Source organism: Limanda limanda, chromosome 18, assembly GCF_963576545.1.
Source record: "Limanda limanda chromosome 18, fLimLim1.1, whole genome shotgun sequence".
Lineage (NCBI taxonomy): Eukaryota > Metazoa > Chordata > Actinopteri > Pleuronectiformes > Pleuronectidae > Limanda > Limanda limanda.
In genome coordinates, this window is record NC_083653.1 from 7,293,910 (window position 1) to 7,316,517 (window position 22,608).

Below are 22,608 nucleotides of genomic sequence, written 5' to 3' on the forward strand. Positions count from 1 at the left end.
TCAAAATGACTTCTAATGTAAATTTTACATTTATCATTTTGCGCTCTCCTGTCTCAATGTCTTGACCAACCACACATGGTCACCGCAGAGAAATCAGACCATCGTAACCTGACCACCAGACCGCCTTGCTCCTGACTCCTGTTGCTGCTCCACGAGGCAACAAAGGGCTGCTGGTTATATCGAGACAATTTTTATGTTGTGTGCGTGACCTCTAATGATCGTTAATAGGTGAAAACACCTTCCTCTCAGGTCAGACTGATCTCCAGGTTTGTTTGCTCATGTCTGGGAGAAATCTGAACCCAAACAAGACAGGTCCTTTTTCTCAGAGTTGGGGATCTGTGGTAGTCTGGTCGGGAACGGCTAGAGTGGGTTTGAGTGCAGGAGGGTCTCCATTTTGAATCACACAAAATGACTGTCTAAGTGTCCTTGAGGAAGAGACCAAGCCCCCAACAGAGCCGCTCCACTCATCAGGGGGACAGTGCATTGACCCGGGAGCATCTGCGTGATTTTAAAAATGTAAAAGCTATAAAAATAAGATAACTATTTAAAAAAAGGTCAGTGCAGGACACGATCTAGAGCAGTGACCGACTCCTGACTCGATCCCCTCCACTGCTCCCTGGGTTTTTAATCCTCAAACGATGTGTGTTATGTATTCTCAGATCCCTTTTGCAGCTGTGGTCAGGCAAGTGCTCTGGGCTTTTGGTTTATGTAATGACTGCAAAGCAAAGCAAAGCAACACACACACACACACACACACACACACACACACACACACACACACACACACACACACACACACACACACACACACACACACACACACACACACACACACACACACACACACACACACACACACACACACACACACACACACACACACACACACACACACACACACACACACACACACACAGAGAGAGAGAGAGAGCAGGCTGACTGAGCTGCTGCATGGCCAACATCGTAGCGAGCCGAAACAGAATCATTACAAACACTTTCACTTATTAAATTGGCATGCTGCTGGATGCGAGATTTATTTCATGGCTCAGTACAAAAGGAGGAGAGCAAAGCGCAGCTTCTGAAGGCCGAGTTTCCTGTCGAGCCACTGGAAACATTCTCAGTACAAAAATATCTCTATTTTTTTTTGTTGCTTCAAAACGTACGAGTCTCTTTACTGAAATCAGGGCCTGACAGTGATGGATAGAGTGATTCTGTGCAAAAATATTCCAGCTTCTCTTTTCCACTCACGTAAATCGAGAAATGATTGTTACAGAAAAACATTTTAAAGCCGTTCACGGTAACCGCTTGTCATTGGTCTGCCCCATGGACTTTCCCTGCTGCAAATGATATGGCGGAAGGGTCATTGTACTGTTCTGACGTGACAGTGGAGTTGACAGAGAGAGGATCCCTCAGGCTCGGTGTGGCGCTCGCTCACTAATGACCTTAAAACCCCCCGACACGCTGGTCAAAGGTCGGTGGAGGCCCGAGCGAGACTCAGCTCTCATTAAGATGTTTACAGAAACCATGAGAGCGAGCGTGAACACTGATTCAGCGCAGCACTCAGTTTCTGTCAAAATCAGGTGGTCATACCCTCCAGACACTCAGTGCAAACATATACAGAGCAACAGCGCCACCTGCTGGACTGTATAGCATGTGCTTTCATGATAGAGCTCATGATGCAACATGGCAAATGAGGGAACAATGTTTTTTGTTAAAAATAAATCTTGTTATTTTCCCATTTATGAAAACTCCTCTTCGTCATCAAAACATTTGTCCGTGTTTTCTGATGATTCCTGAAAGGATCTCAGCCTCGTCCCTGAATCCACACAATTCAATATTTTCTCTGTGCTCCTCTCTCAGGTCCACTCTCAGCTGCTCGACCCTGCAGCACAGTACTTCAGAGTTATATCTGTAAGAAGAAAAGACATCGATGAACTGACAAGAAACTTTTCATAAATTGAATATTTATGTGATTAACTTTGACCTTTTCAGCACTAACATAAAGATTTAAGCAGTAGATTTAATTTCTATAAATATCAATAAAATGTTTAGAATCTCACAATCTAAACATTTTTGCAGTCAAAGTACACTTCAACAAACCACTTAATTTATTGACAAATTATTTCATATCTGAAGTCATTACCCTGAATTGATTGAATAAGGCTGCAGACTGACTCACCCGGGCAGAGGACTTCTATGAGTGATGCCTTCACCTCCATCAGCTCTGGGTTCACCTCTGAGTCTTTTCTGGCGTGGAAGCTCGTGAAGTGGAGAACCGGCCACCAGTCTTTTCTTCCCGCCATTTTTTCAAGGACCACCTTCCTCCAGTCTTCTCTGTTTCAACACACAAATACACAGAAGAACATGCTTCAACCACATCTGTCAAACGTTAAATCCAAAACAGAACAATCTTTTTTAGTTTGTTTGCATACCGTAACTGTAATTTCTGAATGACGGCTTTTAAATGCTTCCACACGTCCAGGTTGCTCCTCCAGCAGGCGAAATCCAGCATTTCCAGAACGACTCCTAAAGCTTTGGGCAAATGACTGGCTTTCTCTTGGGGGAAGGAAGAAAACATCAATCATTGAACAGGGGAAACATTACTGGGAACTATGTCTATAACAACATCCTACATCTTTAAAAACGCATTACGGACTAATAAAGTTATACTCGTTCAATGAAGTCCAAAATTCTGTACAGCTTCAGTTGTTTGTATTATTATAAATCCATTATTTAAATCTGCTTCTACCTGACTGAAGCAGGAGAGAGCCGTACTCCAACATCAACTCATGGCTGGGGACTGATACACAGAGGATCTGGAGCATAGGAAAGTAAAGTTATAATGACAGACAGGCACAAGTTTTAAATTTCACAGAAATTATTTTAGCTGCACATATCGTCAAAAGCAACATAAATGAAATCCTAAATATATTAAGATTATGTAAAATACCATAAAAAGTGTATTTAAGACAAAGAGCAACATTTAAATATTGTACAAGCCACATTGCTTTTATTTTGCACCTTCAATGCTTTCATCAGTTTGGTCCCCGGAGAATTGTGTCGCTTTAGGTACTGGTACAGAAAGACATGTGCATTGGGATTAGGAGGAAAGTTGTTGTCATATGCGTAGTCGTTCAGGACATTCAGAGCCTCATCGTGATCCTCATAGAACTCCAGCATCTGCAGGAAGAAAACAAACGCTGCACAGCATGAAGGGATATTTCCTTATATATATATATATATATATATATACGCAAATATATTGGTATCGAAGAGTCATCAACTCATTAATAAAAATCTGTAATTGTTGGACTCTAAATTCTACTTTTAATGATTCAGTAGGGAATGTGTGCTTACCTCAACATAACTCAGTATGAATTGATCCCAGACTCCAGGATTTTTCAAAATATCCTTCAGATTCACAGAAGCCTGTCTGAAATAGTTCTGCATCTCCTGGTTGCCCACAGGGTCATTAAAGTCTGGAAAGATAGAGGCTTTCCTTTATTAAATCATATCAGAGGAAGGAACACACACAAATACATTTTCAACAACAAAATCAGCTCTTCAGTTCCTCTGTTTCCTGTGCAGTTACTATTTCTGCCCTGTGGGTGGCAGTGTGACATCAAACAAGAGCTTGCAAGTGTGTCAGTGTAACCATTACACATGAATAAAAGATGCTTTGGGGTGTTGGGGTGTTGAATTGAGTATTGCCTTACTGCCGCCAGAGAGTGTGAACTTCTTGTCACACCAGATGATATAATCCAGCAGGCTTCTGTAGGCCTGGATCAGCTTCACCTTCTGGTACTGGTCCGTTGACTCCTTCCCGTACCTCCAGCTTTCAGCAGCCAACAGGTGACGCTTTGCATCTTCAATGTGGCCGTTGAGCAGCATGTGGAAGGCGTGTTCCAGACTGATCTAGAGATGCAAAGAAACGGGTCTTATGTGTGATTCCAAAAAAGGGAAATCAATATGAGAACTGTGTAATCACATCTATTAGCTCACGTACCATCAGGTAATGTTTTACTCCTGAGTGTTTTATTCGTTCATAGATGTTGTTGTAATCCTCCATCTTTGAGTTGTGGTGATGGTGAAGGATCTCAGTGCTGAGTCTCCAAATAACCTACAGAGAGAGTGTTAATATCAATAATATTAGGGATGTGAATATCAAACTTGAATGCACCACTATCCTGAATTGTTTACATCACAACAGTATTGGATTCATCTTTTTTGGAACATTTTAACATTTTCACAGACTCAATAAAGCTACAAAAAAACAAACCTACCTCTTTATATTGCTTTGTGGAGTCGCGAGTTGTGTTTTCTAACATTTGGGGGTAACACGCCATAAATTCTGCTGCCTCCTGCCATCGATGATGCAGCATTGCCTCTCTGATGTGCTCCAGACAGAGCCTGGTGCTCTGGTGGAACCCAGTTTCCTTCAATGTTTCTAAAGGTGAAATAAAAAAGGTTGTATTTGATGACATAAATACATTTGCCCTAACTATTATTATCTTTAATAGGTTTTACCAAGACTTAATTCTTGAGATTTAATACCAATATCAATAATTGCAATTGGTAAAACTCTGATATTGATTAATCATATAGATAGACATAGATCACATGAATCTGTTTGATTTTAATTTGATAAAGTTGTAGTGGGTAGTAACAAGGAATATTTTTCAGTAGACAATCAAAGGAGCTGGAGAGACTGCATCTGAATGAACAGACTAACACATCTTCAAATGTTTCTATAACAGAATTATTTGTTATTTATCAGCTAACATAAACATGCCAGTATATCTGCAATATGTTTATTGGTCTATGTGTTTATCAGTGTGGGGCACGCACAGCACAACTCACCTACACACATGGGAATACCCGGTGAGAACTTGGATTTTCTCTTTCCTCTGGTAGAGGTGTTGTCTGAAAGGTCGTTGTCATCCTCGAAGTCTCCTTCAGGACGTCCCAGCTCTCCCTCCACGTCATCCATCATCAGCAGTCAGACGGCTGCCTTCTCTCGCTCGGTCAAATGGGCTGTGTATGATTTCCACCTAGAAAACAAACTAACACATAAAGATAGCTGCAGTGGTGAGATGGGACAAACCTGGATACCAGCAGGTACATCCTATTGGAGCTTGAAGGATCTGTTTTCTTCAGTCTTCATCAATTACTTTGTAGATGTCTTGTGCAAAGATCTTTTATTTGTTGTGTTTGTGTTATCTCTGACCTACAGTTAAGAGTATTCGATCATAAAGTGAAGAAATAGGTTGAATTTAAAAACATTAGCCGCAGGGTTAGTCTCTGTAATATGGTACAGAGGTTTACTTATCACACAACAAATAAACATTTGGTGATTTAGTGTAGATGCAGAACGACAGTAAGATTCTTTATACAACTATAAACTTCTATAACTGTCTTTAAGAAATCCTGCTAATCATCACAACACTGGAAATACTGTGTATCTGAAATCTGCATTTTTAGCATTAGCTATATTTTTTTGCATATTTTTAAATAGACACCCCCAACTGTCATAGACGTCGAGCTGTTATAGATAATTAAACATAGATATCGATGTATAGACTCAAGCTAATAGGTATAAACATTATCTTGGTTCTTACCTCCTTCTGAGCTGCTGTGTTTTTGTTGACAAAGTGTGGCGACGCTAAATTTAACTCGTAAACAAACGTGCAGAAGTTATTCTGATACTTTTCCCGGTAAATAGCGAGTGAAGTTATTTTTTTATATCAAGAACCACGAGTGTGTACAGCTCTCGCTTGTTGCTTCCGGAAATAGGCTGCCGTACTTCCGGTTTCGTCGGTAGGGAAGTGACGTGTAGTCAGAAACGCTGCACGGTCATTGGTTGTTGTAGTCGGACAGGGCGGGGCGAAGAAGAACCGCAGCAGCGAGGTGATATTTGGTACGTAAAAACATCAAATTAATTTGTATTATTATGGATACATGGATTATTTAGGTGAACATGTTTTAGTCACTAAAAGCAAAGTACGCTTTACAAGTTTTGTTCTTTAACCAAAATCTGTGATGTCAAAGACAAATAATCTAATCAATATTTTGTGTGACGACTCTTTGCCTTTAAAGCAGCACCAGGAGTGCAGGGAGAGAAAGAAAGCAGGGAATGACGAAGAGGGAGGGAGAAAGAGAATGACCCGAGGGTGAGAAATACTGTGAATGGAAGAGGAGGGCAAGTAGACGAAGAGAGAGAGAAGGGAAATAAATAAAACAAGAAACATGGAGAGGAGGTAAATCTAAATAACTCCAACATTAAGAATAATGGGATATTCGCCTCCTCTAAGCTAATGTGAACTAAATACGATTTTCACTTTTGATTAATCAGTATTTGCTGCATTGATCTTTGACATCTTGGTAAAAATGATGGACGATACTTATTTCTGGTTGGAAATCAAATTGCCCTTGAAGGATAATACAGATTTTTTTCATGGACAACTTTAGTTAATCACAAACTGCACAAAACAAGCAAGAGCAGCAGAGGAACCCAGCAGCCAGCAGGGGGCAGCCTCAGGACATCACATGGAAACAAGCAGCAGCAGACTGCTTGGAAATTAATCAGCAAAGATTTGTTGTTGTTGTAGATTCGTGCAGTAGTGAGGCCTCACCTGATCTGTGCATGAAGTGGAAGTCAACTGAGAAGCTAAACTTGAACGAGGACATCCAGAGGGGGACAGAGAGACAGCTCACCTTCAAAGTAAAAGTTCAGGAGGCCGCAGGTTTGATTTGATTGATGAGTAATGAGTGCCCCTTACTCCTTGTGCTAGTTGATGGGAACAATATGTCATTTATTTGATCACCGGATATAATCTAGAAGGTTTTGCATGAATTTTCAGAATTATATTAAATTAAATGTGTCCCACACTGTGAATTCTTGTAAGGCGTCGGTAGCCAAGGTTGGAAAGTACTGGCTTATTCTATAACAATAGGTTTTTAAAGCATGTTAAATCATCCAGTATCTAAAATCCAAAAATATAAAGGGTACTTTTAAGTAAGGCTGTCAAATATATGTAGTAAAGTAGAAAATACAATGGTTTTCCGAAATGTGAATCAAAAGCGTTCTCCTTCTTGTTGGAGAGCGACCACTCTACCCACTAGGCCACACCGCCTGCTCATTCCCATGATAAACTAAGCAAACTAAGAAGATGGACAAATTATTGTGTGTGTGTGCGTGTGTGTGTCTTTGTCATTCTATGTTGCTTTTGATACACATTTCAGAGAAAACCATTGTATTTTGTACTTCACTACATATATTTGACAGCCTTACTTAAATGTAACTTTTATATTTTTGGATTTTAGATACTGGATGATTTAACATTCATGCAAAACCTTCTAGTTTATATTCGGTGATCCAATAAATGACATATTGTTCCCATGCATCAACTAGCACAAGGAGTAAGGGTCACTCATTACTCTTGGGCTCTAATATATAAATTATTCTAACAATTCAATAATATGAATGCTTTCCAATCCCTGCAGTAGTTCCCATGCATCGCATTGAGGAGCATTGGCTCCACACACACTGAGTTCCTCTTTCCTCTCCACCTCTCCCCTCCTCCTGACTCCAGAGCCCGAACATCCTGTGAGAAGCCCCGGGAGCCTCCACCCACAAGCCGGATCTACTGTGCTGACGTGTCGGCTCCTCCGCAGCCCACAGTGCTCATGCTCCAGCGGCCGAACCCGACACCGCCAACAACACAAGTGCCAGCATGGCAGCGAAGCACTTCTACCGACAGGGCTTTTTACTACTTTTATTCAATTTTATCTCGACGGCGGCCCTGGAGAAACGCTTCTCCGACCTGAAGAGATGCGCGGACGAGGAGTGCAGCAGTAAGTTGATCTGTGGTCCGATGGGACCTGGAGGGAAGGAGGCTCCATCTCCAGCCTCCACATCCCGGTGCACAGCCATAAACTGAGGCTGTTTGCCCGACCTGTTGCCGGTCGATGTGTGATGCTAGCGTAGCGATGCTCTGGTGCTTTTAAACAAGGGGGGATGCTAGCGTTAGCAGTAGCCATTAGCTCGGGAAGGTTATTCGCTGTGTTGGCCGGTTGCCTGGCAGCTCGGGCCTGCGATGCTAGCTGGACGTTAGCAGCTGATTAGCCACCGGCCGGTGCTAATGTAAAGGTGCTACACTGTTAGCTCCGTATGCTAACACTGCTAGCCTCAGTTGTTGTATCTCATGGTTTTAACTTGAATTAGCAAACTTCAAATTCACTTTCACCGTTGGGTCATGTGATGTTGAAGTGTGAACAGCTGGATTGAAACCAGCAGAGGAGAAGCCTGAGGTTGTCATCACCTTTTAAAATAAATGTAAACAATGTTAACTACAACAACGAAAGGCAGGTTTATGTGATGCTAAATCTACCAAACTGGTGTAGTATCATCAGGGAAAGTTAGTGTTTAGCCATAAAACAATAAAGGCTGGGGCAGTAAATGATAAGATAGAGCTAAGTGGGGAAAGGTGGATAAGAAAGTTAGGTTTCATTTTTCATTTTATGATCAGTAGTAATTCCCAAGAAACAAAATCTAGTGAAGGAAGGAAGAAGGAAAAGTAAACAAATCCATACAAAGTGAAGAAATCCATTAAATGAAATATAAAAATAAACAAATATGTACGACATTATGCCTACTTGTATATAAAAAACCTGTTGCATCAATTGTTAAGCCATAAACTAGTTAAGCTATATATTTTCTATTCTTACGACCTAAGTTGCAGCCTTTAAAATGTGAAATGTTTGTGTGTTGTGTTTATTTTTACAAATGTGAACCCTTCTAATTCTTCATCTTCTGCTCTCCTAGTGCTGCTGTGTCGGGGGAAAGCATTGAGAGATTTCTCGCCACCGGATTGTCGATTCCTGTCCTTTAAGAAATCAGAAACTATCTATGTTTACTACAAACTTGCAGGCAGAAGGAATGACATGTGGGCAGGAAGTGTGAGTATCCCTGATTGATAAGTTCTGCATATCACCTGGGTTGACCTGTGCAGTTTTACTAATCCTCAACATGTTCTCCTCTGGTTTGTGTTTCTAGGTTGGAAATATCTTTGGCTATTTCCCAAAGGACCTTCTTGCAGTTAACCACCTTTATACAGATAAAGAAGTCGAACTTCCAGCAGAGGTATGCAGATATTTTCTGGCTGATTTGAATTCATTTGACTAGTTTGATGCTAACTTTAAAAGTAAACTCCCTTGCGTATATATATATATATATTTTTTTTATAATTTTGTGTTTTGTCTTCTTTTCAGGAAACAGATTTTGTCTGTTTTGACACTGGATTAGATAAGTTTGACAATTATGACATAGATGCACTCTTACCCTCCTTAGAGGAGGAGAATAGCAGAGCAAGTAGGGAAACGTCTGACCAAATCCAAGTGGCGGAGGACACTCCAAAAGAAACACAGCCATATGAAGAAGAAGGAGAAGAAGAGCAGACTGAAAAACAAACTGAGCAGCAAGAGAATGTAGATCATCTTTATCCTGATGATCAAAATGCCTCTTTACCTGAGCCTTATGTGGAAAATGAATTGCCTCCTATAGAAGTAGAATCTGATACAACAGTAACACCTGATTTTATTGAAACAGCTGAAGGAGTTGAGCAAGTAAAACTACATGAGTCTGTTCTTGAAAATGTTGTGTCAGAGAGGAGCGAACCCAAAGATACACTCGCAAATCCTGAAGTGGAATCTGTGACCAAAGACGAGTTTGTTCCCGAAACGGAAGCAGTCTCGGTTACTGAGGGAACGCAAATCCCAGAGTTGAAGACTACCCTGGGAGAAACTGTTGATGCCATCGTTACTGGTGAAGAAATCACTAAGAGAGTTACACCGTTTGAAGAAGAAGAGGAGGAAAACCAAGAGGTGGACGGTAACTCCAAAGAAAACGTTGATGTTATACAAGACACTCCATTACTGTCTTTCACTGAAAAAGCCATGAACACTCCAGCACCTGATTCCCTCCAAGAACATGAAGCTCCTCCAGTACCACACAAAGATGAACCTCAAGCTGCTGAGAAGAAGAACATGTGGACGTCGCTTGGAGATGCAGTCTTTTCAGTTGTAACGGGGGGAGAGATGACAGCACAAGATGTGAGTTCGGACGAAGATGATGATGAGGACGAAGAAGAGGAAGAAGCAGGTGCTGCAGAACCCACTGAGGATTTTGAGGAAGCAAAAAAAGATGTCGAAGAACCACTGATTACAGAATCTCCCGAAGAGCCTGAAATCATAGAGCAAGTTCTTCAAGATCCTCCTGCTTCCAGCTCTGTACAGACAGATAAAGAAATAATCAGTGATTCTGAGGAACCTTTTTTGGATAGTGATGATGAGGGTGAAGTAGAAGTGATCGAACATGAGGAAGAAAAGGATGAAACATTAAAACCTTCAGCTGATACACCACAGATACGACACCCGACAGGAGTAAAGAAATTATCAGATATTTTATTGTCACAAAGAGATACCTCTGCCAATAATGAAATCGAAAAATCTGAGATTAAAACAACAGATGAAACCATTAAGCACAAAGAAGAGGAAGTGCAGGAGGTGTCCAAAGATTCTGGAGTCATTGAAGATGTACAGGACAGTAGCATTGAAATGGAGAATAGACTGGATTTGGACAATGTGCCAGAAGAAAACAAGACAGAGGACGATCTTGTATTTGTCACTACAGAAACTGGAACTCATCAGATCCTTCCCAATAAAGAGTCGAGGGATTTAGATGTCGAAGACGACATCAAGACAGCAGACGACAGCTTACCTGATCGAATGCATGAAGATTTAATGGCAGATCTTAAGAAGCATATCCGTCAACTACATTTATCTGAACCACAGATTCATGAGGAACCACATACAGAGGAGCTGGAGGGAGAAAAACCTGCAGAGCTGGAGGAAGAAAAACCTGCAGAGCTGGAGGAAGAAAAACCTGCAGAGCTGGAGGAAGAAACACCTGCAGAGCTGGAGGAAGAAATCGTTGTGGTGAAAGAAGAATTACTTGAAGATGAAAATGCACTTCCGTCCGAACAATCAGATAACACCGACTCTGACGAACCTGCTCTTGAACCAGAAACTCTGCCCACTGTAGAGCCAGTGTACAGCGACAGCGTGATGAGACTGACGCTACTGCGAGGCCGCTTCTCAGAAAAATACATGTTGCGGTTCCAAAGGCTTCTGGGCCTCAAGAATCTCTTCAAAGTGGAAGCCATGTTCTCTGATCTGGACACAGAGTTGCAGGCCACCCGTCGGTCAGATTCCGGCACGACACAAGACATAGAAAGTGCTCTAGAGGAAATCCTTGAAGCCTCGGAAACAACCATCTTGGACGAGATTGAGAAGATGCTGGACGGACAGAATGCAACAAATGTTCAGGACCCATCTGAGGACACGAGTAGTGAGGATGAGGAGACTGAAATACTGGATGACTTCCAGGAGCTTGCATTCAGTTTACGACAGAAGTATTCAACCGCCAGTGACAGCACACCTTTAGCAGCAGATATTGACCAGGGTAGGTTTGATTTGTATTACTTATTATCATTTCAATTCAGTCTCTGGTATAGATAAAAGCTGTAGGTTTGACTCCCCTGTGATGGCTGCAGACAGACTGATTTACATGTTCTATTCAAAGCTCTGAATTGTCTTTTCAGGCCCAGTAAGACCAACATCTTGTTTCCTTAACTATTCCGGTTAAATCTACGTCCAGCTGCAGTTTACACCTGGCTGTCAAGTGTCAAAAGTGTTCTCAGTAACATATCAGGATATAGTTTCACTGCCCTGCCAAGAGTGAATTGCTAGAATTGCTAGTACGGCAAGATACACATTAATGTTTGGCCAGGAAGCCAGAGAACATGATGCACTGGTTATTTGATACCTGGCCCTTTTGGACACTAGTAACCGTGTCCTACTTTTGAATCTATTCAGCTGCACTCAACTTGTTTGTTTTTCTGCTAACTTGAACATACAGTCCCTTAGCTAGCTAGCTAATGTGAAACAGCAGCTATTTGAATCTTTGCCTGAAGGCTCACATTTTTGAAATACGTCTGTAATTACCAAGTAGAAAATCTTTACTTGCACATGTCATCAGGGATGCACAGACGCAATCTGCTAGCCAGATCTCATGGGAGTCGAGTGTCAGCCAGACAATTCAGCAGTAAATGCAGCTTGTCAGTTGTGTCATAAAATCCAGTGTTGCTGCTTTGTGTTAAATTCATTAACTCATGCCAGGACACCAACGTCTCTGGCTTCATTACCATCATAATTTTTGGCTCAATGCAGTGAGATATACACGTTTTAAAATAAGTGACGACTTTTATAATAAAAAAAAAACTAGATTGTTTCTAATGTGCATAGTTGACAACGTCCCCGAATAACACCTTGCTGTTTCTGTTGTGTTTGTCTTTTTACTCTAGATGGACATGAATTGAATGTTACTGAGGAAACACTCCCCATTGTTGAGGAGGAAAAGGTTGACACGGTTCCTGAGGCGGAGAGAGAGCAAGAAAACATCACAGTAACAGATCGGGAGGACAGAGCAGTAGTGACTGAGGAGGAGCAGATAGTTTTGGATGAGGTGCACTCTGAACCCAAAGTCAGCGTGGAGGAGGAGGGTGGACATTTTAATAAAAATAAAGACAATCAGCCAGGATTCATTTCATCAGATGACATGCAGAAGGTCCCTGAAGCCGCTCTGGAAAATCCTTTAGACGTGGGCGTTGGTGTAGAGGTGGAGCCCTCGCCCGCAGGTTGGTAAAGTAGATGGCATAAGTCTTTTCCTTTTTTTTTGTCAAACAATAATTTGTTTTTGGACAAACCCGTACATTAGATCAGACATTCCTACTCAAGAATCTAGATGAGACAATCGACCTCAAAGGACAATTTTCTCTTTGTCCAACGAGCACAAACTAAGTAATGAGCTAATTTTGTTCCCTCAGGATCTTTGGAGCCATTGGATCCGGTGTCTGAAAATAAAGAAGCAGAAGTAGGATTATTCTCAACTGGATTATTTTACACGGGCTGCATCCTTTCTATCGCAAGCAGTAAAATTGTTGAGTGGACAATTGTGGTAAGTCTAAAATAATTACACTACACATGTATACACTAACTCTGTCTGCTTATTTCTCGTTACTCCTGTTTGTTATTTTTAATATTTTAATCCATTGACCTACTGCATCATATCTCATCACATTTTATCATATCCACGATAACAGGATGAGGATTTTCAACAAAAGTGGGTCATCCATTTTGATAACCCCACATGTTTCCAGGCTGCAAGAACACTCGGTATAAAAATGGTCTCCTGCAAAACCCAGACAACATTTTGTGTGCTCTAGTTCCAGTTTCATGGGACATTTGTTTCACTTCCTCTAACATTGGGACGTTGGGCGTTTTTCAACATTTTCACTGGTTTCCCAGGGAATATTAAAAAACAGACCTGGCGTAATTAGGGGAACGTATTTCTATGAGTGTGTGAAATATTAATTGAATATAAGGAGATTGTTGGGCCTGGGTGCCATTCTAGTTTTCTTCAAAGTAGAAATAAACAAGTAATACTCCCTACAACAAAGTACCTCACCGGCCACTAGATGTTGCACAGAACCGTCCTCTTACTTCTCTTAAAGGATTTCAGGGCAAAACGTTTAAATGTGGATGGTTTTTAAAGAGAGGCAAAGAGAGTCTGGTATCTCCCATGTCTTTGAACGCACCACGGGCCTCCCCCCCTGCTGGTGGAGGCTGAAGTTCATCAGTGATCAACACACAGAGCTTCCTGCAGACCACAGCTCCACCAGCAGCTCCACCACAGGCTCCCATTTACCCACAGAGAGACACGGAATCCCCGCAATACTCAGACGGAACCCCGGCAACCCGCTGTTAAACTAGTTTAGCTTTTTAAATCGCGTTTTAATCGCTTTTTAGCTCCTGACACTTAGCCTCCTGCTAAGCTAGCTCCTCCAGTTTGTCGGCTTTTCAGTTTTTTGTTGTTTCGGTGAATGGTATACGACGACTTGCTTAGTTTAACCACCTGTCTCTTTTATCAACTATCGTCCCTGTGTGTAGAGATTTGATTTTTTTTGTTTATCTCTAACACACCACGGGGCTTTAACCGGTGACGTTAGCCTAGCATAGGGAGCTAACGTGCTAGCAGCGGAGCTAACAACCTGTCAAACTAGCCTAGCGTCGTTGAGGCTTGTTTGTGTTTTCACACGCTGAAGATGGAGAGCGATGCCTTTGCTGCTCGACCTGTGATGGAGCTGGATCATGTTTACGTGTTTTTTCTCAAGCAGCTGCAACATGTAAGTGGGAGAAACTGAGCTAATCCAGCAGCTGGTCAAGTGTTTATTATGCTAACCCGACCTGATGACGTGTTCATCAGCACCGATGTCCAACTACTTATTTGCGAGTTCTCCAAATCTCCCTGGAGTAAATACTTTGTCAATAAGTTTCCTGATAGAAATGACTTATTTCCATAAGTAGTTTATTAGTAATTTCCTCTGCATGGATCAAAGTTTTAATACCTTCAAAAACACCATGATTACACCCTCACCCTCTGGATTATGGTGAAACACTTGCAACTGGCACACAGTGTTTAAGACAACTTGTTGATCCTCAGAAGTGTTTGAATATATTAGTAATCTCTTCACCACACAGTGTGTTTGTTTCAGTCTGAGTTGCCACATGCTCGGCTCAAAGGTTCTTTGTGGCTGGAGCGATCCACCGAGCTCTTGACTGGAAGGCCACGAAAAAAACCTTCATTATCGGTGGTTCTGCGTTAATATTATGATCTGATTTGCTTATTCATACCAGTTGGAAGTGCCTCAGTCTTTTTGGCAGCTAGCAGCCTTTTTGTACTTGCATATTTAAACTGTAGAGTCAACCACATCTTGAAGAAATGTTTGAAAGCAGAAATTGGTTTCCTGTCCTGCAGTAACCCGTCATAGTACGTTAGGTGTCGTAATGGTTGCGGTTGTTACTGGCAGGAAACTTTTTGCTGGTTAGTTTTGTAACCTGAGACAGTTCTTGTGTTTGTTTCTACTAAAATGAGATTTCAGCAGTCCTAGTTGTGCTCTAAGGACATAACTTTGTTTCATGTTAATCCTCTGATACTTTGGTAGCTTGTCTTCTCAGTGGTGTGATTTGACTAAAGAACCACGCATGATTTTGGTTAATGAATACCAAGAAGCTCTGTGTAAGGGAGCATGTAAATATTGCAAGTCAGATCGAGTCAGCAGACTTTATCTATTGACTTATTGTGGTCATTTATATTTAATTTGAATCACATTATCTCATCACATTATACGTATATTAATTTAAAGTGCTTTACTTCCCTGTAGCTTATTAAAAGTACCATCTGTGTTTGTGCTTTTTTCCTCCCTCCTGATCGGATTGCTTAAACGTTGTGGTTGTTGTTCTGTCTCTTCAGATGATTTCACTTTTGCCAGATGAGTGGAAGCCGGGGGAGACGTTGTATGGATGTCCCTGGCAAGCAGTGGTCTTCACTGCTTTGGTCGGAGTTGTGACCTTCACCATCTTCTTCTGGAGAACTGTGTTGGCAGTAAGTGTTGAGAATGTTGCTATTATTATTATGTGATTGATTTGCCCACAATGTTTTGTTTTAATAAGGTTTAGTTTTTTTTTTTCCACCAGAACTTAGCTTTGGTTCGATATTATTTCCTTCTCTGGATCACTGTTGGACTATTTACACACAATCCCTCTACATATGTGGTGATAGTGCTGTGACAGTTACATTTAACCGTGTTGACTTGTTGTTTTTCTAACTCTTTTAGGTAAAATCAAGAGAATACCTTGGTAAGTTTTTACATATTTTCTTTTTCACAAAATGCCTCAGGTATAAAACCTGACTCATGACCTAACGTTCCTTGTGTTGCTCTTTTGTGTAAAGTGGATGAAAAAAGGCTCACAGAGCAAATCCAGGCTCTCAAAAAAGAGAAAAACGAGTCTCTCACCAAGATGTCTGAGCTCCAGAAGCAGGTGAGCTACAAGATAAACGTGAAAAGATATCTATGAGCTTCTTTGATTTTGTTATTGTTTCACACTTATTAATTGTTTATTCCCTTCTTTAAGACTGAGAATCTGAAAGAGCATCAAAAGCAGTCAAAGGAAACAGTCGGTTCTACAATGAAAAGGATGCAACACCTGGAGGTAAGTGCAAACGAACGCTGGATTTGTTTTTCCATATTTGTATAGTATGTTATTTAAAATGAAGGTTGCTGTATCTTTAACTGGTTTATAGATGTTGAGTGTTACTGGGGCAAAAAATACATTTTTTCTGACGTTTATTTCATTAACTTTGTGCAGAGTAAAGTTTTGGAGGCAGAATCACGAAACAAGCGGATGGCTGATGAAAATAATTCATATCTTAAACAAATCGAAGAGGAGCGGACACACTCTAAGGAATATGAAACCAGGGTAATTTTTGAACACTATTTTCCTCGCTGGTATCATTTTAACCGTCCTCTGAAACTTGTGATGTTTAAATTGTCTTTGTTTTAACAGATCGAGAAACTGGAGAAGTCAAATGAGAAGCTGCAGCTCAGCAGGAAAAAGCTCCAAGAAACGCTCTCGAAGGTACAGATCATTTTCACATTTCACTTTAGGATAATTTAAAACTTTTGGTTTCATTACATCTAATAAATTGTATTATTTCCTCCACAGACTTCTGTTCTCCTTGATGAAGCCAAGATTCGTGAAGATGCCAAAAAAGTTCAGCACAAATGTCTTGGGAAAGATTACGCAGCTCTCAAAGAAGAGAACAAGACGGTGAGAAAACCTGCAGCCTTGTTGAATATTTTGATGATCAATTAGACTAGTTAAATTGTTCTCAGTCAGATTTTGTTAACATACAATTTCCCTTTTTTTTTTACATTGTCTCCTTTTTGAAAAGGCTACTTTTTTGTTTCTAACTGTAAATAAAACTCTTTACATTAAATTAATTTATAAACTGCTTTTGTCGATTGTTACAGTTTAAGACGACTATAAAGAGCTGGGAGGACAAACACAAGGAGCTGAGTGAGCAGATTAAAAGTTATCAAAAGTCCCAGAAGGAGCTGGAGGACTCTGTGGTGCTCAAAGATCACAACGTGGAGGTCAGTCTGGGTTTTTTGATTTTCCTTGATCCTTAACTCCCATCGAATTGGCTCACTTCAAACAGAAATGTTTCTTCGCAGGTGCTGTCTGAACTTCTGGCAGATTTAGACGCTTGCGAGCTACAAAAAGGTGAAACCAAAGTTTTAGCCAATGGTGAAATAGCATCTGGTGAGTCCACAATGCAAACCATTTCATGTTAACCTTATGTATATTTGTTTGTGTTTAATGGTCTTTCTTCGTCTTACAGATAAGAAAACAGTCGTAAAGAACAGAATCAAACAGATGATGGATGTTTCCCGGGTAAGACGTCAAATTAACAATTAAAACTCAGTGTAGTTGATGTTTATTTCAGTTTTTTTAAACCTCATTTATACAATTTATTCCCAGGTGCAGACCACTCTCACAGTAGTTGAAGAAGAGCGAGATCGCTTCATGACTAAACTACTGACCGAAGAAATGACAAGAAAGTCACTGGAAGGTGTGTAGATCATGTTAGAAATTAAGGAAAACAAAACTTCATATATTTGTTTAAATATGCTGTGTTTGTTTGACTTTCTCCCCATGTCTCACTAAACATGTTGTTTTGTGTTTTGTAAAAGAACAACACCAGGAGCTGGAACATTCAATTGCAACTTTAAAAAGCGACAAGAGCCACGTTGAAAACCAGTTCAAGATCCTCCAGCAGAAAAATGAAATCATGGTTGAAATGTACCAACAGAAGGAAAATGCTCTACAGCAGTAAGTAATTTAATAATAAAATAGCACACTATCCAAAAACTATTCCTTCAGTATTAAATTTGACTTGTTTATGGTCGCTGTGTTCAAATACGCGTGTTTCTGTGGCTTTGCAGGAAATTGACGAAGGAGGAGCTGGAGCGACGCAGCAAAGAGAGTCTGCTCTCGGAGGTTGGAGGAAAAGCTGTGGAGGCCGAAGAGCAGGTCAAACTTTTGAGGAACCGCATTAATGAAATGGAGGACCAGATGAAGAAGACGGAGGACGTCTACAAAGAGCAGGTAAACTCTTCATCAATTCTGAAATGAGCCAATTCAGAGAAAGATTTACTGAGACCTGAGCCCTGACTAAATGATTTTTTTCTTATCTAACTCTTTTTGTCTTTTTTTTTAGATAAAAGAGCAGGAAAATAAAACTCACTCAAACTGGGTATGTTCTCCCAAATGCCAAATGACTGCACACGCATATTAAAGCCTCACTAAGATAAATACTTTTTAGTTGTTTATCGAGTCTTTAATTGTCTCCAGGTGAATGCTCGGAATGCAGAGAGAGCTCTGAATCAGGAGAAGGTCGAATCATCAAAGCTCCGTGAAAAGTAAGAGTTGGCCGAGTTTAAAAAAGAAACATTTAGAGATTTGACAGTTCAACTGTTTGGAAAATGGTTAGTCAGCCAAGTTCACATATCACGACTTGCTGTCTTGTGAGTCTTCCGGTCATTGAGTTCACGATGGACTGACGACAGGGGCTCTCACTCACTACACGATCTTTGACCAGAAGAACTAGTGTGTCCGTTCTCTGTAGTTGTCACAGATTATATTAGATATTTAACTGCGTCTCTTGAAGAGTTCACACACATCAATGTGGCCGATCAAACTCTGATTTGGTTCAGATCTGGGGCTTTTGTTGGCGCGTTCCAAAATGTGTCAGCAACTGGAAAATCAGGCTAATAATTGTGTTGACCGAACAAGGCATTTCTGCATCTAACTGAGTTTTTTCTTCTCAGGTTGGCTGTTTTATCTTCGCAGCTGAATGAGCGTCGTGCTCCTCTCTTCAGACCAAACCCCGGACAAGCCGCAGTTCCTCGCCAAGGTAAACAAACCACACACTTTACAGCTACACGATAAATGACTTGTTTTTTATTATGAATAAATAAGAAGCAGGATTTCCAATCGTTTCCCTTGTCCCTTCACCGGACTCGACTCTGAGAACCCTGCGAGGACGACTTCTTCATTGGACAGATTGTGATGTATTGCAAGCCGTTTCTTTTCCTTTAGTAAATGGATGGTTTGGTTGTAACAGGTGACTCATACGGGCCCTCGCCTGTGAGTGGGGGTGCACCATCCCCTCCAATAATGATAGAGGGTCCCAGACGCCCTCCCTCTGCCCCCGTGGGGCGAAGAATTGACCCGTATGGTGAGTCCCCATGGACTACGTCACCCTCTCTGTCTCCACCGCGGGACATCATCCCTTTGCTTCGCCCTTCTTAGGCTTTTAATCTCTTGTTTTTCACTCTTGACTTTATTCTTTGCAGTTCTTTCACCTTCAATTCTTCCTTTTTATTTCTTGCCAGTGTTTTGCATCCTGCATCTTCCTGGTCCCTCTGCCGACAACTCTTTTGCCTGCTCTCATTTTAATGTGAAACTAGTTCCTCTCAAGACTTTTCTATTTCTGCTGTTAAATTTAAATCCACCTCTTGTGTTTTTAAGGGCCCTGAAAACCACTGCCTATTTAAAGTAATGGGATCCGAAATCAAAACAGTTTGGATGATGCACATTAACAATTGTTTAACATGTATATTTTGACTGCTGTGTATTAGTCATGAATTAAATTTGAAAGCAAGTTTTTCAGGGGCTTTAAATCATCAGCAATGCTCTGTTCCTGTCACTGTTTCCTCATGAAGTACCGATGATCAGTTCTTTGCCCTCTTCATACTGATACTTATTCTTTCTCTGTATCCTCCCTGGAAACTCATTATCCACAGTGCTGAGGGTTTCTATTCTTCATCCCAACTTATTTTTCGTCTCTCCTCAGGCTCTCGACCTCCATCAGATCCTCACGGCCGTTACGCTGAGCACAAACACATCTCCGGGATGGGTACGTCTCCTGAAGTCTCTGTATCTGGAAAGCTTCATCACTGCTTTTAATCTGCTTTTAACGCCGCTGTTTGTTTCTCTTTCAGACCTGATGGGTCCCCGCAGCTCATCGCCCTCCAACATGGATGGACCTGTAAGTCATTTTCTATACAAATTAGACATTTATTCAATACCTGCCGGCCTTCTGTCTATAGACTCGGAGTTCCTGTCTACATGTCCGATGTGTATGTCCCAACTCTGAAACAGACACAAGCAGTAGATCCACAGGTTAAAGCAGAGACTCAGGCTGAGGCCTCCACAGAGAGTCCAGAGCCAGTGAGTATAGAGGCCGTCCGGTGCAGGTGCACGGTGTGAAGTGAACCAATCACTCGGCCTCCTCTCCACCTGGAGCTGGATTTGAATTTGGGAAGAGATTAATGGCATTTTGCATCACTGGGGCCTGGCTAACCTTTTGGGCTGATTGTGTTTCCCCTGTTCTCACGGCACTAAACGAAATCGGTGATTCTTTTCATCAAGACTGAATGTGAATTGTTGTTGCAAAGTGTGTGTCAGAGGTCAATCAAGGTGTGTGGTTACTGGTTGTGTGATTTGGCCTCGGTTAAACCCACTGATGGAAGTAAACTGTGGTTTGTGGCTCTCCTAACTGCACGACTAAAGTTTTAAAGCATCTTGAAATCTCGTGAAATCACAGCACCTTTTAATTTTCAGCCATCGTTTGTATTTAATCAGGGACCTGGATCCTTCATAGCGTCTCCAATCAGGGACTCGCCTGGTCCCATGATCCAAGGACCTGGGCCTGGACCCCATGACCCGCACCTCCCTCCCGGACCCCATATGCAACCACCTGGGCCTTACAGACACCCGCGGCCCGGCCCCTACCACCTGCCGCCTGGTCCTCTTCCTCCAAACCTACCTCCTCTTCACAGGCATCCACTACCAGCTAATGGACACCCAGGTATGCCTGGACCAATGGGAGGAGACTTTGGGCCTCGTCCCGCCAACGGACACGCGTTCCACACCAGGCCCGGCCCAGGTCATCCCATGGATCCTAGGGGTCCACTACCACCGCATTTCCGTCCTCCTCCGCCTCATCACTTTGGACCAATGCCTCCACCACACGGTGCGTTCAGCTCATCAACGATTTGTGTTCTTATGGAGTAGTTGATAAATCATGAATTCCGTTTGACTTCACAGTTTACTACAATATTCTACATCTAGAGACGATGACGAGCTGTCTTTAATATTTTTACATTTGTCCTGCTCAGGTGTCCGAGGGCCCATTGGACCACGTCCACCTTTCCATCCTGACATGCGCTTCCCAGGACCACGTGACCACATCAATCCACCAATGGACCTGCACCCAGGTATCCCGCCCCATCCTGCACATCCTGGTGATGCTTTCGGTCAGGCTCCACCCCATGCCCTCCACAACTCAGCGGGCGCTCCCAGCGGCCCTGGGCTCGACCCGCGCATGAGGCCGGACGCCCCACAGGACTCAGCAAGGCCAGCAATGGCCCAGCCTTAAAAATGCCAGCTGAGGCAGAGAACTTGAATTCCTCATTACCCCCAAACGCATCACGTCACAAACCAGATCATGATTATTTTACATATTTCAATTAATGAAATCCAATACAAAATTTAAAACTGCAATCATGTTTATTTAAAAAAAAATATATATGGTCTTTGTATTAAAACAAGAATTGTATGAAATTGATTTAAGATGAAAGGGTTGCCACTGTTCTAAAGAACTTATTGTGCAATAACAGTTTATTAAATGCCAGAAACTTTCATTTGTGTTTATCTTTTAGAAAAATGGCAGTGATTTTTTTTTTTTAAGGGGCAAATTGTTTAAAATGTCATTTCCTGTGGAAATTATTTTATGAAAAGGAAAAAAGGAGAGATTTTAGCCTCTAGCATTTCGGGAAAAGAACAATTTCCCCAAAGCTGTTGCTTTAGAACGAACTGTAAAGCAATGTGTAATTTGATGGCCAGATGTATAACTTATTTTACTATGTTGGTAGAACTTTATTAATAAAGAATGGGAAAGTAGCCGTTTTTTGGTTATCAACTGGTCACAGTTCACTTAAAGAGGATGTGATTTTACACATGCTCCAAAAATTTGATTTTACACATTACAAAGACGGGGGGAAAATAAGGCATACATCTGCTCTGCTCCTGAGATAATGGAAATTTATTTTGAGACAATAATCTTTTGTTAAATTGTTCAAATGCTTCGAGTTCCACAAATTTAAATCCACGTGTCTCCACTGAGCTGAGATTCAGACACACATCTCTCGAGCTGTGTATTTTAGAACCTGCCCATTATTCAAAGTTTTATTTCTTATTCATAATATCATAGAAGTTACTCTACTGTCTTAATCAAATGCTGGAACAAATACCCATTTACTATAATCAAAACTATTTAATGTGGAATATATAGTTTTTATTATTTTAATTTGTTTATTTCCTATATTTCATAAGCACTTTGTTTATTAGGATGATTAGGACATAGTTAGTTGATTTAAATCACTCTAAATGCCGAGAGCAGAAATACATAGAGAAATAAACCTTTCATATTATATTGTAATAATGATTCTCAGCAGTCTTGTCATGTTTGGAGTCTCTGGATGAAATCCTCTACTAAACTGCCTCATTGATATTTTTTAT

General features: G+C 41.3%; 2 protein-coding genes across 4 annotated transcripts; one reads left to right on the forward strand and one right to left on the reverse strand.

Moving 5' to 3' along the window:
• Window positions 1-995: 995 nt before the first annotated feature.
• taf1a (TATA box binding protein (TBP)-associated factor, RNA polymerase I, A) lies at window positions 996-5,774 on the reverse strand. 2 transcript variants are annotated; one of them, XM_061091593.1, is made up of 11 exons: window positions 5,619-5,774; window positions 4,861-5,051; window positions 4,284-4,447; window positions 4,007-4,120; window positions 3,717-3,915; window positions 3,358-3,479; window positions 3,022-3,180; window positions 2,750-2,816; window positions 2,433-2,556; window positions 2,180-2,334; window positions 996-1,909 (listed from the first exon to the last, which is right to left on the reverse strand). In XM_061091593.1, exons 2-11 carry the CDS (start codon window positions 4,991-4,993, stop codon window positions 1,869-1,871), a joined length of 1,278 nt encoding a protein of 425 aa, XP_060947576.1. In that variant the 5' UTR covers window positions 4,994-5,051; window positions 5,619-5,774; the 3' UTR covers window positions 996-1,868. The 2 variants fall into 2 exon arrangements, with proteins under 2 accessions (XP_060947576.1, XP_060947577.1); XM_061091594.1 differs by having other exon boundaries at window positions 4,861-5,063.
• Window positions 5,775-7,656: 1,882 nt separating this feature from the next.
• mia3 (MIA SH3 domain ER export factor 3) lies at window positions 7,657-21,990 on the forward strand. 2 transcript variants are annotated; one of them, XM_061090966.1, is made up of 28 exons: window positions 7,657-7,854; window positions 8,825-8,958; window positions 9,056-9,142; window positions 9,271-11,521; window positions 12,423-12,755; window positions 12,945-13,075; window positions 15,431-15,562; window positions 15,795-15,816; window positions 15,911-15,999; window positions 16,093-16,170; window positions 16,327-16,437; window positions 16,525-16,596; window positions 16,684-16,788; window positions 16,992-17,114; window positions 17,196-17,283; window positions 17,363-17,415; window positions 17,503-17,593; window positions 17,715-17,853; window positions 17,967-18,129; window positions 18,242-18,277; window positions 18,376-18,443; window positions 18,852-18,937; window positions 19,148-19,261; window positions 19,880-19,942; window positions 20,028-20,074; window positions 20,188-20,256; window positions 20,671-21,061; window positions 21,207-21,990. In XM_061090966.1, exons 1-28 carry the CDS (start codon window positions 7,734-7,736, stop codon window positions 21,464-21,466), a joined length of 5,457 nt encoding a protein of 1,818 aa, XP_060946949.1. In that variant the 5' UTR covers window positions 7,657-7,733; the 3' UTR covers window positions 21,467-21,990. The 2 variants fall into 2 exon arrangements, with proteins under 2 accessions (XP_060946949.1, XP_060946950.1); XM_061090967.1 differs by lacking the exon at window positions 20,188-20,256.
• Window positions 21,991-22,608: the final 618 nt, after the last annotated feature.